General features: G+C 38.0%; 1 protein-coding gene across 7 annotated transcripts in view; it reads left to right on the top strand.

Moving 5' to 3' along the window:
- Positions 1-20,149, top strand: part of HERC2 (HECT and RLD domain containing E3 ubiquitin protein ligase 2) — a 243,873-nt gene that overhangs the window by 132,160 nt on the left and 91,564 nt on the right. For all 7 annotated transcript variants that reach the window (XM_041751247.1, XM_041751245.1, XM_041751249.1 and 4 more), the window contains 11 exons: positions 36-266; positions 1,314-1,452; positions 2,963-3,106; positions 5,835-5,977; positions 10,212-10,479; positions 10,624-10,760; positions 11,230-11,328; positions 13,198-13,366; positions 13,464-13,589; positions 15,207-15,315; positions 15,672-15,811. In XM_041751247.1, coding sequence (XP_041607181.1) covers positions 36-266; positions 1,314-1,452; positions 2,963-3,106; positions 5,835-5,977; positions 10,212-10,479; positions 10,624-10,760; positions 11,230-11,328; positions 13,198-13,366; positions 13,464-13,589; positions 15,207-15,315; positions 15,672-15,811 — 1,705 coding nt within the window. The remainder of the gene's footprint in view (positions 1-35; positions 267-1,313; positions 1,453-2,962; positions 3,107-5,834; positions 5,978-10,211; positions 10,480-10,623; positions 10,761-11,229; positions 11,329-13,197; positions 13,367-13,463; positions 13,590-15,206; positions 15,316-15,671; positions 15,812-20,149) is intronic.

Raw genomic sequence — 20,149 nt, 5'->3', positions numbered from 1 at the left:
CTCTCTTCTTCAACCCAGCTGTCTGTCTGCATTAGGCCCTGTTAGAGGACTACTTACCTGACTCTGAAAACCCTGAGGTTGGGGGCCTCATGGCAGTCCTGGCTGTGATTGGAGGCATCGATGGTCGCCTACGGTTGGGGGGACAAGTCATGCATGATGAGTTTGGAGAAGGCACAGTAACTCGCATAACTCCGAAGGGCAGAATCACTGTACAATTCTCAGACATGCGGATGTGTCGTGTTTGCCCGTTGAATCAGCTGAAACCAGTAAGTGAACTTGTGTTCAGTTAATTGATAATAAGGCAGAGGAGTTTTTTTTTTTTTTTTTAAGATTTTATTATTCATGGGAGACACAGAGAGAAGCAGAGACATAGGCAGAAGGAGAAGCAGGCTCCCTGCAGGGAGCCCATTTGGCACTTGATCCCGGGACTCCAGGGCCATGCCCCTGGCCAAAGGCAGGTGCTAAACCACTGAGCCACCCAGGAATCCCAAGGCAGAGGAGTTTTATACTAGAACTGGGTTCTGACATCAGTGCTGGAATGAACTTGATTTTCATAGTTCATGTCTACCATCTAGGAGGCTATGCAACCCGAGGAAAGCCATCTATCTTTTCTTAATTTGTTTTGTGCCACTGTGATAAATAGGGCCTGTCTCATGGTGTTACATGGATTAGTAGTTCATGTCTTATTTTAGCCCCAAAGACATAAAAGGTCATTAGCAACATAGAAGGTACTTCTAAGTATGTTTTTAGTTTTAATTATTTTAAAATTTTGAAGTTTTTTTTATTGAAAAACTCAACTTTTAAAGAAATTTAAAAGTAATTCCTTAAAAAATGACTTTTCTTCATGTAGAAAATGCTTATTAATTGTGTTGAGTGACGTGACTTATGTAGCAGCTATTGTCATCTTAAATTTATCAGGGATATATAGGGAATGTGAGTGATTTATATTTGATGTGATCTAAGTGTAATCAGGCTGTATCTTTCTGTAAAATACTGTTTTTGATTATTACAGAAATGAATATACATGTTGTAGAAAATTAGAAATGCATAGAAAATGCCTGAGAATTATGCCCTGACATAATTATTGTTGACAAGTTGTTAAAGAAACAAATTAATTTAGGTTATTTTCACATATATATGTCTCTGTTTTGCCTTGATGTCATCATTTAAAATGATTATTCTCGGATGTAAGAAGACTTACGGATATGTGTGATAATTTCAGAATTAAGATTCATGGTTATGATAATTTTTAGAACATTTCATTTGTTCATTTCATTGGACAGTCTTTGATGGTTTCTGTGTTCTTGCTTTAGCTACCTGCCGTGGCATTCAGCGTCATCAACCTGCCCTTCACAGAGCCCATGCTGTCTGTCTGGGCTCAATTGGTAAACCTCGCCGGAAGCAAATTAGAGAAGCATAAAGTAAAAAAATCACCTAAACAGGGTTTTGCAGGTCAGTACATGGTGCTTCATGATGAATTAGGTACAGTCTTACCTGGCATTGCCTGTACAATGTTTTGCATTTTGTCAGAGTAAGTTCCTGTCATTGCCAAAGTCTTTGGGTTCCAATGGATTGACCATTTGCTAAGTTACAGTGGGCATGAAACCTTGAGCATGGTGATAAGAGTGTATAATACAAAGAATGACACCATGGTGGGAGTGGCTCCTGAAGAACCCCAGACTTCTCCCCATGCCTGTTCTCCAGTGCTGGCATTTATTCTGAACAAGCTTTGGAGAGGAATCTGTGTTCTCTTTCCCTCTCTGTTAGCCCTCCAGCCATGACCCTTTAGCATTTTGGCTCTTGACCTCTTCTCTGCCAGACCCAGTAAGGCCTGTATGTTTGAACCTGCCTTGCTTCATATCTGTCGACATTGGGCTAAGACCAAGGTCACCTCTGTTGAAAGCCTTCCTTCCTTTGGTCTGGAATACTGCTCCCTTAATTTTCCTTACACTGCCCCTTGCATGTTCTTTGAGAGTTCTCCCTGATTATTCTTTGCACATTGGAAATTCTTATGATTTTCTCCATAACTTCAGGTTCATTGTGCTCACTCTTACTGAGTTATCTCTCCCTATTCCTGTGATTACTGCTGCAGTATTTATGACAGCAATCACCTTTAACTCTAGATATCCAGTTCACATATCTGACTGGAGGGCTACATGCATGTACATCGTAGCATGTTCAGAATTCCACTAACCTTGTCCCTTAGTTCCCATTCCCCATCATAGTGAATAAACTTGTCTGTCAGGCAGTTAGGCTGGATGCCTGAAAGCCACCTATCCTCCTCCATCCTCTTCCATCTTATATTGCTATACTGCCTTCTGTGGCCTCCAACAAACATGTCCTGCCTTGGAACCCTGTTATACAACTGTAGTCCTGCTGTGCTTGTAGTCTGCCTACACTTTTGTGGCAGCTATCTTAGTTTCCTCCTCAATTGGCTGTCAGGCACCTCTGCAGTCATTTTTTTTTAGATAAGGCCTCAGGGAGTGCTATGATCTTGTTGAGTTAGAGAACCGTATGTTGTGAGTGTCCAACAAAATTGTCTTGGAGAAGTTCTGGCAAGAAAATGTGGAACTACTTTGTTTGAAATGTAGGTATCTGGTTGAAATTTCAGCAATGTGGGAAACATTTGATTATGCTAATACCTAACAGATCTGTTAAACCATTTAATTTTCACCCCAACCCATCAAAGTAGTTGCGTGGGGAGCAGGAAAAGGGAAAGACCTGGGGAGGTAGAGGATGCTTATCTAGAAGCACTTAGTCATAGCACTGGAAAAGACAAGTCCTTCATTACTGACAGTATTTGGGATGGCCAGCTGTTTCCCACAGAACCGGGCATTATTTATGCCACTTTGCAGCCATGGCACTGTGGTGCAGAGAACAAAATATCTTCCCCAAGCTGGACAGCTGGTGAGAAGAACCCAAGCAGGATGTGTCATTTTCGCTAAGTCCTTTTCTCCCACAGGACAAGTAGATCTGGACTTGCTGAGGTGCCAGCAGTTAAAACTCTACATCCTGAAGGCGGGCCGTGCACTGCTTTCCCACCAGGACCAGCTCAGGCAAATCTTGTCTCAGCCAGCTGTTCAGGATGTTATAGCTGCTCACACAGGTATCTTTTTAAGGAGTTCATATAGATCTGAAAGGAAGGCAGGTACTCCCATAGAAAACAGATAAAAGACTTGAATAAGTAGTCCATAAAAGGGGAAACAGATGGCTTCTAAATGTATGAGATATGCAACCTGGCCAATAATCAACAGGGTGTAAATGGCAGTGTCATTGTCTTCTAGTACAAAAGATTGATGACATCTGGTAAAAGGGAGGGGGAAAAAAAAAACAGTGCTGTCCCGCATCGTTATTTAAAGTGTGGCTCATGGACCAGCAGCATTGATGGCACATAGGAGCATATTAGACACGCAGACTCTTACGCTGTACCCCAGACCTAAGAAATCAGAGTTTGCATTTTAATAAGGCCTTCAGGTAGTTTATACATGTATAAAGTAGTACTGCTTTAACACATTGCTAGTGGAAATCTAAGTTGGTACAACTATATAATGGGCATTTGAGGAAATGTTACACTTTAAAATGCATATACACACATATCTATATCTGTATCTCTCCATTGACATGTGGGTTATCTTCTGGAAATTTATCACATTAAAAGGCATGTAGATATGTGTTTAAAGCTGCTCATTATGGCTTCTTTGTTGGTATTGCTTTTAGGTTGAAAACTAGGGACACCTAAATGCCCATTATTGGATGGTGTATCCACATAGTGGAATACCTTGACACCAGTCACAGTGATGATACTTACATATGTTCATTGCCATGGAAACATGAACATGATAAAATAAAAAAGCACATTGCTTTGTATATCTCTTTGTAGATACACCATAGATTCCCCCTTTATTTTCAGCTGACTTTATTTTCTTATACTTCTCTATATTGTTCCAGTTTTCTAGAATAACCTTATATCATTTTAAGTAGGAACAAAACCCCAAATTATGAAGTATGTTTTTGATCATCTACTATTAAGGGACATGCTAAAGTATTATGGGGAACAGGATAATCTACTTATGGTTCCAAACTCTGTGGGGTCAGAGTGAGAAGAGGAAATGAATGCAGATGGCTCTTTGCAGCGTATGATGCCAGTGCACTGTGAAATGTGTAATTACACTTCCACGGGTGTCATGGGGACTCTGATGGCTGAGGGCTGCGGAGAGCAGCTTCTGAAGGGTGTGGCAAACACTAGGTGCAGTGTGATGAGGAAGCTCCATCCTGGTGGAAGAGACAGTAGGGACACAGACATATCAGTGAGTGTTGAAGTGCTTCCCTTTCAAGGAGCTCAGGTTTATTGATGAACGTGAGGCAAAAGCTGGAGAGATCACCTGAATTCATGTGATATAATGCCTTGAATCCCAGGGTAAAACTTAAGGCTAATTTAGGACTGTAGTGGGGATTCACATGATAAGGACTGATAATTCAGGATGATAAATCTACTAGTGTGGTATAGCAAGTATTTGAAAAAGAAAGGCCATGGAGATGAGAAAATTGTTTTTGTATCAAGGGATAAGGTGTCTTCTGGGGGAAGGCATGAAAAATGGAAAGAGGGTTCCAAGAGATACTGTGATAGTGTAGTCTTTTTATCATCAAGATAAGTGCATGGGAAACCAGTGAAAAGTCAAAGATGGCTGACGTTTCAAGCTTGAGTTACAGGGAGGGCAGAGGGGAGTGCCTTTGACAAAAATTAGAAAGTCCAGTGGAGTGTGATATGTCTTGTTTTGTTTCTTAATCTTAAGAGTGTATTGTGAATTTAACTTTAATGTGAGTATAAGGTAAATCTAATTAAAGTACAGATTTATTCTGTAGAGACCTTAAAGGTAAGCCGCAGTTGTAAAAAATCAGGAAACCAGAGCCCAAGGAATTTGGTTGGTTATTCTTTGGTCACTCTGGTGAGTAGTTCTGGATGGGACTGAATCAGGGTTACATGCTTGGGACAGAGTAGGGGCTCCAGACAGAGCTGTGTAGAGCAGGGCTTGACAGGTTACCATGGCCACCTGTTTTTATATAGTTTATGGAAACACAGCCATGCCCACTTGTTTACATGTCATTGTACTCTTCAGTGGCAGAGTTGAGTAGCTGTGATAGACATAGGGCTGGTCAGGTGGAAGTGTTCACTCTTTGTCCCTTCAAGAGAAACATTTTCCGGCTCCTGATCAAGAGGGTTAGTTGAAGTTGTCACTAGCCAACCAGCAAACTCAAATGATGAGTTGGCTCAAGGCAATGGGACTCAGTGGGCCCAGGACAAACAGGAAGTGCTAAAGCTTACCCAAAGCTACTCAGATTAAAATAGGCAAAAATATTTTACTCTGACCACACAACATATTTGGGATTGGTGTCAATTTATGTTCTGAACAAAAGTTAGCAGGAAAAGCCAGGGCTAAACATACAAACTTGAGAGTGTCCATAGAAGGGGAAGAGGGTTTCTAAAGCAGTGAGTATGCATCAAGAAAGAGAAAGTATAAGAACTAGACCAAAGGCAAAAATCAGGGAGTAGCTTTTTTGTTGTTGTTGTCTCTGAGGTCTCTAAAGAGACAGATGAACTAATAAAGGACAGATACCAAAAAACCAGGGAGTGGAAAATTCTTTAAAAGAGTAGTTTTTGATATCTGAGCCTTGAAGATTTTGATGGTCCAGTGCTTTTTTTTTTTTTTTTTTGTCCAGTGCTTGAAGAGGTAGAGCTCATACTCAATTTGACACGTTCAGTGCACTATCTTTAATGGTAAAGAGATGTTAGGAGTTGAAATTATAATGTATGCATATTTTGTTTTTAAATTCAGATGATGGAGCAGCTGCATCCCCTGACCTTGGGGACATGTCTCCTGAGGGGCCACAGCCTCCAATGATCCTCTTGCAGCAGTTACTAGCCTCAGCCACCCAGCCATCTCCAGTGAAAGCTATATTTGACAAACAAGAGCTAGAGGTACAGTAACAGCCTCTGCAATTTTAATCTGGTACATTAAATTAGGAACAACTTTTTTCACAGATGTGTGTTTTCTTAAGGATATATTCTGAAATATAAATGATATGCCAAAATAATTCTTATGACTAGCTAGACTTTAATCATGTTTGTCATGGAACATTGCAGTACTGGTTAGAAGATGTATGAGTTGAAGTTTAACCTTATTATTTTAAAAAATATATTTTTTATTTACTTATTTATTTGAGAGAGAGCAAGAGCAAGCTGGGACAAGCTTGACTGCACTGAGCGCGGAGCCCGATGTAGGGCTCATGCTCACCACCCTGAGATCATGACTGAGTTAAAATCTAGAGCCGGATGTCTGACTGAGTCACTCAAGTGCCCTGAAGTTTAACCTTATTTTGAACATATGTGAATTATATGAAACAGTTAATGAGATTCAACATGGTTCAGATGCTCAAATATTTATGGCGTGATCTTTTTTCAGGAAATATTGTTATTGAAGAAGCTCCATTAGACCTAGGAATATTGCACTGGCATGCTTGTTCCATTCACTCCAAGGGCTTTCTTGGGCATGCCCTATTGCTGCCCGACTCTCCGTCCTTGTCCTGTTGTGGAACACATGTTCTGTGCAGTATAACTTGGGGTTGGGGCTGTGGGAATGTTCTCATAGTAGTGACATGTGACCAGGTCTAAGAGTGATGGGGACTTTTCATGGCCTTTAGCATGAAGGATTAGATGTTTCTAAAAATCCTTTTTTCGGGACACCTGAGTGGCTCAGTCAGTGAAGTGTCTGACTTCGGCTCAGGTCAGATCTTGGGGACCTGGATTGGATTGAGCCCCACATCAGGCTCCCCGCTAAGAAGGGCATCTATTTCTCCCTTTCCCACTGCTCCTTCTCCTGCACGTGCTCTCTCTTTCTGAAATAAATAAATAAAATCTTTAACAAAATAAAAACCCTTCTTTCTATATAATACATAAAAAAAAAAACCTCTGGGTAAAATCTCAGAGACAAAAACAAAACCTTGAGTGCTCAATTTGGAAGGCAGAATGTACCCTGATAGAAATCTTCAGAGACCAAGACTCCAGGGAGTTGGGATCCTGAGTCAGGAAGCATCTGCTTCAGGCTGATGGGAGGGCTGACAGCAATCCCATAGTGAGCTAGGAAGAAGGTGGAATGCAAAGGGAGAAGGCAAGAAATGTTGGGCATGAGGATAGGGAGCAGTACCTTCTTTGAAATGGCCTGAATGCCAACTACTTGTTTGTTAGATCTGAAAACCACTAAGATGAGAGCTCAGATCAGGGAAAGAAAGTGGTCATAGTGTGGCAGCATTTCTAGTCACCTATAGAGATAAAAAGAGGACACTTAGAGCAACTAAAGAGTGAATTGGGCAGAATGCAACCTGGAATCACCCTGGGAGGTGCCCAGTGTTAAGAGGAAAGACGTAGAAGGAAATGTAGAGTTATCCTTTAAGAATTGGGAAGGACTTTTGTAGCAAAGAGAGATCTTTCATTGTTTTGTCTTCATTGATTCTAATGGAAATTCAGCCATCATTCTTTTTGTTCTGTATGAAATGCCTTTCCCCCCCTCTGGCTGCATTTAATATTTCATAATTTTTTGTTTTGTTTTGTTTTCTGCGGTTTGGCTAAGATGTGTATGTATTTTTTTGCCCCATCCTCTTGGGATACACTTAACTTACTTGTATCTCTGGCTTGATATTTTCCCCTGCCACCAAATTTGGAAATGTGTTAACTATTTTTTCCTGTTCTGTTCTCATTTTGTTCTTTGCTAAGAAAGATTATTAAATGAGTTTCTGTTTGTTTTGTAGGTCTTTTTCTTTTAGTTAATTATCTTGGATAATTGTATTGGTTTGTTTTCAGGGTCAGGCTGTCTGCTTTGTGGGGTCTTAATTTGCCATCTAAGAAATTCTTTATTTTGTATTTTCAGATCTCATATTTCCATTTGGATTCTTACTTTATACTTCTATAGCTCTCCTGACAGTTTGTATCTCTCCACTCTTTATTTTTTACTGTATGTATATTTACAACATATTCCTGATAGTTATATTAAATTTCTTGTTTGGTAATTTTAACACCTGGGCCAGCTGTCAGTCTGCTACTATTTGGGTGTTTTTTTTTTCTGATTATAATCAGTTATTGGTTTTGCTTCTTCACATATCTACAGTTGTTAATATATTCTAAATGTTTTAGATACTACATTGTATTGGCGCTGTGTCCTGCAGCATTTTCTGGAGAATGTAGCATTTTATTCTCATAGATAGTTCATTATCTGACCTTTCTCCTCAATCTTTTGGAGACTTGGCTCTAGAATTTTTGTGGTGGTTTTTGTTTTGCACTTAGGCCTTGGTTTCTGTATTCTAATTCCTCAGGAGTTAGAATCTTTTCCAAAGGTTCAGTGGAAACCTCTATACTTTGACCAATTCTATCTAACTTGGTTGGACTGGGGCCTCAGACTGTCTCCCTAACACTGGGCAGCTATAGAATCCCTCTAGCCTTCCAGCAATTCCTTACGCTTGGTTCTTCAGGGTCTCACAAATGCTCAGTTTTGGAATAAGTCAATAATTTGGGATAGTCTGTGTGCACATTTTATGATTTCTCCCTCACTTCTAATTGCTCTGGCAAGACTGAATTCCAGCCTCTGACTGTAGTCTAATAACACTGCCCTGTCTGCTTGCTTACTGGCTTCCCCCATGGTCAAGGGTTATACCTTATTCCCCCATGGTCAAAGGTTATACGGCCAAGGCTTTGGCTGTTCTCCAGGACCTTCAAACAGTTTTTGAAAATAGTTTGTCCAGAATTCATAGTTATTATCAGTAGAGGCTTAGTCCAGTGCACTCTCACTCCCCTTTACCAGAACTCCTGGTTCAGTCCAGTTGAGAATTGTAAGCTTTCAAGATGAAGCCTGTCACTTATGAGTTATTCACACTTCACAGCAAACCCTTGGTTTTTGATACTTCCTAAGCTTAAGCCTTAAGGGAGTTCTCAGTTTCTTCTTAATTTCTTCCTCAAATGCTCAGTTTATAAAAATAGTAAGTCATAGGCCCCCTGAGAGTAACTGGAGATGAGGAGCAGAAAGTTCAAATAGTTGAGGGAAAGAGTGTGTACTGGAGGTAGGGAGTCCCAAATGTAGACTCCAGAAATGCATACATTCATTGATTGATTATAATTTGTTTCCCAATCTTCTTTATTTACTTTTTCTTTTTTTTTTTACCATGTTTAACTCTCAGCGGTTTTTTTTTTTTTTTTTTTTTTTTTTTTTAAACCCATGAATCGTTAAGAGTTGATTTGATGGTATATGAGATAATTCTGTGTCCTCTCTGGCTTATCTTAGGAAAAGAGCAGGAGACTGTGGACACTGCCTGATCATGGGGAAGGGGTCAGGGACTCCTTTCTCCCCATCCAGCCCCACTCACTCTGCATTTAATTTGCTCAGCTTGTTTCCCACTCAGAGTGGCTGTGAAGTTTTCTTGAATGGACATTGATAATTGGCTAATTTACTGTGTGCTGTGTATGCTGAAGCAGGAGTTATTTGACCATCACATCTTTCCTCTGCATTAAACTATGAAAGTTGTCATGGTGTTAAGACGTTTTATCCATTCATTTAAAAACTGTGAGTTTTCCATACTTCTGTATTGCATTTCATAGAAGTTCAAAAATATTATTTTTTTATTTTAAAAGGTTATTTATTTATATATATATTTTAAAGATTTTATTTATTTATTCATGAGAGACACAGAGAGGCAGAGACATAGGCAGAGGGAGAAGCAGGTTTCTGCAGGGAGCCTGATGTGGCACTCGATTCCAGGACTCCAGTATCACGCCCTGAGCCGAAGGCAGATGCTTAACCGCTGCTGAGCCACCCAGGCATCCCCTTTATTTACTTTCTTAAAGTAGGCTCCAGGGTCACCTGGGTAGCTCAGTGGTTGAGCATCTGCCTTCAGCTCAAGGCGTGATCCCGGAGTTCTAGTATCGGTACTGCATCGGGCTCCCCACAGGGAACCTGCCTCTCCCTCTGCCTGTCTCTGCCTCTCTCTCTGTGCCTCTCATGAATAAATAAATAAAATCTTTGAAAAAAAAATAAAGTAGGCTTCACCCAAAGTAGAGTTTGAACTCATGACTTCACCATCAAGGGCTGCATGCCCTACAAACTGAGCCAGCCAGGGACCCCAGTCTCTTGACTTTTATAAACCTCCCAGCTCCATTCTCATTTGTCCAGGCTGCGGCGCTGGCTGTGTGTCAGTGTTTGGCTGTTGAGTCTACTCATCCATCGAGCCCAGTGTTTGAAGACTGCAGCTCCAGTGAGGCCACAACTCCTGTCCCTGTGCAGCATGTTCGCCCTGTCAGAGCGAAGAAGCGCAAACAATCACCTGCCCCTGCTCTGCCTATTGTGGTTCAGCTCATGGAAATGGGATTTCCTAGAAGGAACATAGAGTTTGCACTTAAGTCACTCCCTGGTGCCTCTGGGAATGCTGCTGGCTTGCCAGGTATATAATTTTCCTTGTGGGTGCTTCACTCAGTGTGCCCACACATTAGTTTGTAGATTTATCTTGAAATGCTAATGTCAGCAGCCTGCAGGCAGGCTGGTACTGTGGATCCTCACTGAGTGCACGGTGTGTGCTTGCTTGTAGGAGTGGAGGCCTTGGTTGGGTGGCTGCTGGACCATGCTGATGCGCAGGTCACAGATCTCTCGGATGCAGACACAGGGTCTGAAGAATGTTCAGATGAGGAGGTGGTGGAGGATGTGGATGATGTAGCCTACGCTGTGGTCAGTGTCTCCTGTGTGGTTGCCCCACTGCCTGTGTTAACCTGTCCTGTGCTCTGGGTTTCCTGCATGCTGTTCCAGGGGCCTCTCTGCAGTTCTGCTGTGCATGTAGTGAACCTGCTAAGTGCTAACTGGGTTTTCTGTGCCTTAATTACTTTAGTTTCGAAGCAGACCCTTGTTCCAACATCTAGTGATGTTGGGTAGAATATACTATATTTAAAAAACATGTTTTATATGACATAATGACTTCTAATTTAAGTAAATCATTTCATGGGATTAATGTGGAAATGTCAAATTTTCTATAGTTGTATCTTTTTATATTTGTTCTGCTTACTATATTTAATATTTTTAAAATGAATTTTATAGTGAAAATACAGCATAGTATTTCATACTTTATTTTTTAATATTACATACTTTTTTAAGTAGGTTTATCTGGGTCACAATTTTTAAAAAATATATTTATCTTTTATAGTCTACTGGTGCTGTTGTAACAGAGAGCCAGACATACAAAAAACGAGCTGATTTCTTGAGTAATGATGATTATGCTGTGTATGTGAGAGAGAATATTCAGGTGAGTAAATGTTTAAGCCTGGAGCTTTGCTCAGATTTTCAGTCAGCAAATGTTTGAGCATCTTAGAAAGTCAGAAGCCTGGTGGGGGAGGGCACAGCACCCAGCAGCAGGGAGGCCACTGTCACTGGAGCAGAAGACTGAGGAGGAACAGAAGATGAATACACAAAGAGTGCCAGAGCCAGACACACAAAGGTGCTTTCTGTACAGTGACATGGCACAGAGACATGTGCTTCTCAATTATTCCTATTTTGGACACTTTTAAAAATATATTTTTGCTTGTTTTTCTTATATCATTCTTACTTCCATCTAAGTCTTAAAAATCTATTTAGACTTTTTTATATAGTCCTTTATGTATCTTCAATCCTTTATTTTCTTGTTTTAATTCTTTTCTAGTTAGTACTTCAGAGAAAATACCAGAAATCATCTCCTTTCATCTGTAAACATGTCAGTATTTATTTGTAATAGATAAAGGATCCCCCCCCCCCCCCCCGCCCCCGTCAAGTAAGCTGTATTCCCAGCATGGGGCTTGAACTCACAACCCCAGTATCGAGAGTCTTATGTTCTACTGGGTGAGCCAGCCAAGCACTCTGATAAAGGATTTGTTTTTAGCTTAACAACATTACTGTTACCTAATGTTAACTAACAAAATATATAATAATTCCATAATATCATCTTATAGCCAATGGTTGCTCAGATTTTCCCAGTTGTCTCAGAAATTGCTTTTTGAATTTGAATATAAACAGGGCCATACACCTTACGTTTGAGTGATGTCTTTTTGAAGTGTCTCTTAACCTGGAACAGTTTTCCCTCCTTTTTTCCCCCTCCTTTTCATGTCATTTATTGTGGCTAAACTTTGTTGGATCACATATTCCTCCCTCCTCTGCATCTCCTGTAAAATCAGAATAAGGTCTGGTGGAATGGGGGGAGTTGTTGGACTCAGGCAGTGTCTTAGACACAAATGCATGATATGGATCAGCATCCAGTGTTGTTGGTTTGGTCTGGTTAGTCTACTCCCATCTGTTAAGAAGTAGTCTATCCACTTTGGTGCTTTGATAGCCATTTGTGTCATCACCCAGACTCATCATGAGGGGTTGTACAGTAGTGGTTTTCTAACTTTGTCATGGTTTCCAAATTTATTAGTTAAATTTTTTTCTTTCAAGACTTCTTTTTATTTATTTATTTTTATTTTTTAAAGAGTTTTTTTTTTATTTTAAGATTTATTTATTTATTTATTTATGATAGAGAGAGAGAGAGGCAGAGACACAGGAGGAGGGAGAAGCAGGCTCCATGCTGGGAGCCCGACATGGGACTCGATCCCAGGACTCCAGGATTGCGCCCTGGGCCAAAGGCAGGTGCTACACCGCTGAGCCACCCAGAGATCCCCGAAGACTTCTTTTTTAAATCAACTGTAGCTACTCTTTGTAATATAGTTTATGTAGGAAAGGCAGAATAAATGCTTCTTTTGTTTTTGTTTTGCTTTGCTTTATCAATTTTCAGAATGGTGAATTGGTGCCATGGAACTTACAAAGGTGACTGAGAAACTTTGCTTATTATCATTGTGTTGAATTTATTGGCTGATATGGATCTGATGTGTTTCAGCTATTATTCCTGCTGATCAGGTTGTTCTTTTGAGTGAACACTTTGATCTTTCTTTGAGAGTTCACTTGCTTTATGACACAAGTTGATCCATGTTCATCTTATATATTTCCTGCCCCAGACATTGAGCCAGCCAGTTTTCCTAAAGAGCGGTTCTGTTTAGTGTAAAATGACTTGAGAGTACATCCTTTTTTAGAAATAGAATAATGCTCCTTATAATTGTTCATCTTATCTATACAGTGAATTGGATTTTTACTTTAATTTTAATCTTAGGTGGGAATGATGGTTAGATGCTGTCGAACATATGAAGAAGTGTGTGAAGGAGATGTGGGCAAGGTTATCAAATTGGATAGAGATGGATTACATGACCTCAATGTGCAGTGTGATTGGCAGCAGAAAGGAGGCACTTACTGGGTTAGGTATATTCATGTGGAACTTATAGGTGAGCACATTCTTGAGTAAGTTCTTCTGCTTTTTCTGAAGTAGAGAGAGTTCTCAGGAATAAATACTAATTATAGTTTACTTATTGTAATCTCTAGGCTATCCTCCACCAAGTTCTCCTTCTCACATAAAGATTGGTGATAAAGTTCGTGTCAAATCTTCAGTCACCACACCAAAATACAAGTGGGGATCTGTGACTCATCAAAGTGTGGGGATTGTGAAAGGTAATATTATCCAGGCAATAAAATTCCAAATGTTAACTTTTTATCAGCTAATGTATTATACTCATTTTTTTGTTGTTCTTCAATAGCAAAGGAAAACAAGTCTGGAGAAAGTCTATGATATATAAATAGCATTTTTTTTTTTTTTTTTTTTTTTTTGCTTCTCAGTGGTCTCTAGACCAGGAACACACCTATAGTTGAACCCAATCAAGTTTATTAACTCACTACCACTCGGGAGGATGCATATCCTCAAAAATGGGATGTCTCCATAGTGGGTATAACCAGGGACTAATGGGGTTTGCATTGGATATTTTGGGGGAGGATTCAAGGGAATAGGGTAATTCTAAGAATGAGTGTTTTAATAAATATTAATCTATAAGGCAGAAAAAATGGAATTAGGATGAAGTTAATGGTTGTCAAGGAAGCAGTTCATACTAACCAAGATTGGGGAAGAAAGGTTTGGGAGGGTGTCTGGTTGTGTTTGTGGTTTGGATTAGATTTGAACTTGATCAGACTGAGTAAAGAGTGGTTTTGCTTTTGTATTGATCTATCACAGTCCCGGGTAACCTTGTTTGATGTTGGTGTTCTGTAAACTTGTTCAGTCATTCTGCCAAATGGCCTATATGTCAGTGAAAACCCCCTCAGTCGGGAATTGTTTCTCTCTCTCTCTCTCTCTCTCTCTCTCTCATGCTCTCTCTCTGCTATATAAAAATTTAGGACTAAATTTAAGAAATGGAAATATGCAAATAGTGGGGGTTAGGAACTGGAAACAAAATTCTTTTCAGTTTATATTTAATGTGCTATTATTGAGATTTCAAATCAAACACATGGTATACTTTAAAAGATGTGCTGTGTCCATTTTAACAATTGCATGAGAATTAAAAATGCATGTGTTTTTATTTTAAACTCTTCCAAGGCCATAAAGAGATCCTGTTTTGTTTTGTTTGAACTTTGTACAAAACTCTCTTACTATTGAATAGTTTGGATTAGAAAGACATGGTCATAATAGTGGTGCTTCCCAGTGTGGGGGAATGCGAGAATGTCTCAGGTTACATAAGAACGAATGGCTTATTTAACATTTTACTTTAGTTTAACATTTCTCTTAAGACGTTCTTAAAAGCTTTATAAATTAAAACACCCATAAATTTTAAAAATGAGAACTTGGTTCAGAAGTTAGCGTTTTGAGTAGCAGAGTGTACTTACCAAAGGACAAGAGATCTCTTAACATTATTCTTGTGATTTTTATTTCCTAATACTAAATGGAGTTTTTAACTTGATGTAATTAAAAACAAAGAAACATTGTAGAAAATGTCAATCATACACAGAAATAGAGAATATAGCAAAATGAGCCTCCATGTGCCCATCACCTGGCTTTAATAGTTGGCAACCCCTGGCCTAAGTTAATTCCTTCCCTTGATTATTTTGAAGTCAATCCCTGATTGACATCATGTGTTAGTTCATCCATAAGTATCTTAGTATGTCTCTCTAAAAGAGAAGTACTCTCTGTAAAACATAAATAACTACAATATAATTATCACATGATTAGATATAGTTTTAATTTTAACATAAGTTTTTTTCCTTGGTGACCAAGATGTTTCAGCAATTTCTATTGTGTTCTAGCTTTCAGTGCAAATGGAAAAGATGTCATTGTTGACTTTCCTCAGCAGTCACACTGGACTGGGCTGTTGTCAGAAATGGAGTTGGTGCCTAGTGTTCATCCTGGGGTTACGTGAGTTAATTTTTATATTGCTAGATTTGTTTGGGAGGAATGGTTTTCTTTGGGATTAAATTTAATAAATTACCTTAATTTGGGATCCCTGGGTGGCGCAGCGGTTTGGCGCCTGCCTTTGGCCCAGGGCGCGATCCTGGAGACCCGGGATCGAATCCCATGTCGGGCTCCTGGTGCATGGAGCCTGCTTCTCCCTCTGCCTGTGTCTCTGCCTCTCTCTCTCTCTCTCTGTGTGTGACTATCATAAATAAATAAAAATTTTAAAAAAAAGATTTAAAAAAAATAAATAAATTACCTTAATTTAAGAAATGACCATATTTTTTTTCTTACTAACCCAATGGTTGTTTTAAAAATAGGTGTGATGGCTGTCAGATGTTTCCTATCAATGGATCTAGATTCAAATGCAGAAACTGTGATGACTTTGATTTTTGTGAAACCTGTTTCAAGACCAGAAAACACAACACTAGACATACATTTGGCAGAATAAATGAACCAGGTATGGTAGAATGGTTATGCTCTTTTTCATTAAAATATTATTGAAATCATCATTGTGCACACACATTATTTAGTTTGGTCTTTAAAGTTTATCTTTATATGGTGAGCACTGCACGGTGTACACAATAAAACAGGAAAGATGGTCTTACACACTTGAAACCTTGCTCTTTTTTTTTCAAGCAATGAGGGTCTATGGAAATTAGAATAACATGGTTTGTTTGGTTGTATTTCCATAAAGAATATTAAAAGGGTCTCAAGAAACTAATAAATGTTTTGTTGCATTGGGTGTAGAATTGGATAGATGGAGAGAGTCTGCATGTCTTTTATTATATCTTTTTTTTTTTATTGTGGCAGAATATGTACAACACAGAATTTGCCATTTTAAATCACTTTGAAGTGTGCAATTCAGAGAATGTTGCACAACCATTACCACTATGTATTTCCAAAACTTGTTGATGACTATAGGCAGAAACTGTACCATTAAGCGATAATTCCCCATTTTCCCCTTTCCCAGTCCCTGGCAACCTCCAGTCTGCTTCCTGTGTCCATAAATTTGATGACACTGGGTGCCATGTATAGGTGGAACCAAAATTTGCCTTTTAGTGTCTGGCTTATTTTACTTAGGATTATGTCTCCAGGGCTTATCCCATGTTGTAGCATGTGTCAGAACTTCATTTCTTTATGGCTTAATATTTCATACATAGCACATGTTGTTTATCCATTCATCTATTAACAAACATTTGGATTGTTTCCACCTTGCAGCTATTATGGATAATGTTATTGTGAACATTGGTGTACAAATCTGTTTGAGTTCGTGTTTTTAAAATTGGGAGTGGAATTATAGGCTCATATGGTAGTTCTTCGAGGAATCACCAAAATGTTTTCCACATTGGCTCTACCAATTTTATATTCCCACCAGCAGTATATAAGGGTTCCTCTTTCTCCATGTCCTCACCAACATTTGTTATTTTTCATGTTTTTAAAAATTATACCCATCCTAATGGGTGAGAAGTATTATCTTATGATTTTGATTTGAGTTTCCCTAATGACAAATGACATTGAGCCTCTTTTCATGTCATTTTGGCCATTTGTGTATCTTTTTTTTGGGGGGAGGGGGGGATATGTGTGTAAGTCCATTGCTCATTTTTGAACTTTTGATGTTAAGTTATAGGAGTTCTTTAAATATTCTGTGCATTGAACCCTATCAGATGATTTGCAAATATTTCATTTCATCCCATTATTTGGGTTGTTTTTTCACTTTCTTGATAGGATTCAGTGATGCGTAAATTTTTAATTTTAATGAAGTCCATTTTATCTGTTGTGTCTTTTGTGGCCAGTGTGTTTGGTCTCCTATTTGCTTTCAGTGTCCATTTAAGAGACCATTGCTAAAGGTCATGAAGATTAGCACCTGTTTTTCTTTCTAGGAGGTTATAATTTTAGCTCTTAAACTTAGGTTTTGGTCCATTTTGAGTTAATTTTTGTACATGGTATAGTGTAAAAGTTCAATTTCATTCTTATACAAAATGTGTGCTTCCAGTTTCCCAACACTATTTATTGAAAAGATTGTCCTTTCACCATTGAATAGTCTGGGCACTCTTTTTGAAAATCAATTGACCATAGATGTGAGAATTTATTTTTGGGTTTGCAGTTCTGTTCTTTTGGTCTTTTTGCCTATGCTTATGACAGTAGTGAACCATGTGTTGTGGTTATGTTAGCTTTGTAGTAAGTTTTGAAATTGGGAAATGTGAATCCTTCAGATTTTTTTTTTTTTTTTTCAAGCTTGTTTTGGCTATTTCCTTTGAAATTCAGTATAACTCTGGGGATGGATTTTTCTACTTTGGTAAAGCAGTATTTTTATAAGAATTGCATTGAATTCATATGTTGATTTGGGCAGAATTGTTATTTTAATAATATTAAGTTCTCCAATCCATGAGCAAGGGATATCTTTTCCATTTACTTAGACTTTCTTTCAGCAGTTTTTCTTACAGCAATGTTTTGTGATTTTTCAGTGTACAAGTCTTGTGCCTTCTGGATTAAATGTATTGCTAAGTATTTTTTATGCCATATTAAATGGAATTCTTAATTTCCCTTTTGGAATGTTTGTTGCTAGTATATAGGTATATACACTACACTTCAATACATTTTGTGTGTTGAATTAATATCCAGCAACTTGGCTGAATTTATTTATTGTCACTGACAATTTTTTTTGTGTTTGTTTTTTCTACATATAAGATCATGTTATCTATGAACCAAGATGGTTTTACTTCTTCCTTTCCAATCTGAATGCCTTATATTATTTTTCCCTGCTTTAGCTAGTTCTTCTAGTACTAAGTTGAATAGAAGTAGAAAAAGTGGGCATCCTTGTTTTGCTCCTGAATTTAGGAGGAAAGCTTTCATTCTTTCACATTGAGTATAATGTTAGCTGTGGGTTTTTCCATAAATAGCCCTTCAATCAAGTTGAGGAAATTCCTGTCTAGTCCTAATTCGTATTTTTTTCTTATCTTATGTGGGAGATTTGTAGAATCTAGGATTATATCTCCTTTTCAAGGCTAACTTAGAATTATTTCTTTTTTTTCTTGATGGGCCTGCTGTGGGTTTATCAGTTTAATTAGTCTTTTCAGAGAGACAAATTTTAGCTTTTTTTTTTTTTTTTTGCTATTTCTTGTATCTTTATTATTTCTTTTTCCTATGGAGTTTGGGTTTAGGTTGATTATTTTCATCCTATCTTCTTGAGGTTAGTACTGTCTCATTTTCTCACTGTCTTTTCTAATACATAAATTTAAATTTTTTAATTTGTCTTTAAGCAAATCTTAAGGTGTATCCTGCAATACTGCTATGTAGTGATATTTCATTATTTCAGGTTATTTTTTAAATTCCATTAAAATTATTTTTTTGTATTCATTGGTTGTTAAAGTTTCAAACATATCAGAAATTTTACTGGTTTCTGCTTTGCATTCAGAGTATGTGATTTACCTTTGACACTTTGAAACTTGTATATGGTCATATAATTTCTATATGCTGAGATTTTATAAATGCTTTATATGTGCCTAAAAGAATGTCTCTTGCAGTTCTGTGGTAAAGTTAGTGTTTGCTTAATGTATCTTTATTTATTTACTTAATTTTAAAGATTATTTATTTTAGAGAGAGAAAAGAGAGCACTGTGGAGGGGGAAGGGGCAGAAGGAGAGGGAAAATCTTAAGCAGACTCCCTGCTGAATACAAGTCCTGAGATCATGACCTGAGCTGAAATCAAGTGTCTGTCCTTTAACCAGCTGAGCCACCAGCTGCCCCTTAGTGCATCTTTTTTTAGCCTTTTACCCTCAATCATTCTGTATTCTTGTAAATTTTATAATTTCTTATAAGTTGTAAATAGTTTAAAATTCCAGTATGATAATGTTGGTTTTTTTTTTAATGTTGGTCTTTTATATGGATCATTTAGGTATTTACATTAAGACAATTACTGATGTATTTTTATTTAAATTGAAAACTTCTCAGTGTTTATTTGTCCTTCCTGTTTTCTGTTCCTCTTTCTACATTCCATCTTTCTTTTTTTATTGTTGTTAAAGATTTCATTTATTTATTTTTGTGAGAGAAAGAGAGAGCTTGCATATACAAGCGAGGACAAGTTGGGGAGAGGAGCAAAGGGAGAAGAAGACTCCCCACTCAGCAGGAAGCCCAATGTGGTACATGATCCCAGGGACCTGGGATCATGACCTGAGCTGAAGGCAGATGCTTAACCAACTGAGCCACCCAGGCACCCTACATATCATCTTTCTTTGGATTGATATTTTTTAAATTAGTTAACACTCCAGCACCCCCTCCCTCCCATTTTGGCTTAGAAATTACACACATTTTTAGTATATATTTCATCTATATGAGTAGTATATTTGTTACATTTTTAGTATTATTAATAGTTACTCAAGATATTAAAACATCCACCTTTTGACTTACCAAAATCTAATATTTAGTATTTTTACTTTCTTTTAAGCAATGCAAGGACCTTAGTTCTCTTTAACTTTATTTAGCCTCTAATTTAAATTACCATGTTCTTATTGTGTTTTACAATTTTATACATGCACATTTTTAACCATATAATATTGTTATATACAGCCAGTATGTTAGATTCTTTCACATAACCTAGTATTTCAATTTTTTTAGTTTTTCTCTATCATTTTTTTCTATCATTTTTCTCTTGCCTGAAGAATAGCCTTTAATACTTTCCTTAATGCATCTGTGGTTATGAATTACATTTTTGTGTGTATGAAAATTTCTTATTTCTTCTTCATTCGAGAAGAATGTTTTTGTTAGGAATTTTCTTTAAAAATGCTATTCCATTGTTA

Source organism: Vulpes lagopus, chromosome 4 (assembly GCF_018345385.1).
Source record: "Vulpes lagopus strain Blue_001 chromosome 4, ASM1834538v1, whole genome shotgun sequence".
Classification (NCBI taxonomy): domain Eukaryota; kingdom Metazoa; phylum Chordata; class Mammalia; order Carnivora; family Canidae; genus Vulpes; species Vulpes lagopus.
Note: the sequence above shows the minus strand (reverse complement) of the source record. Positions and strands in the feature narration are given on the sequence as shown.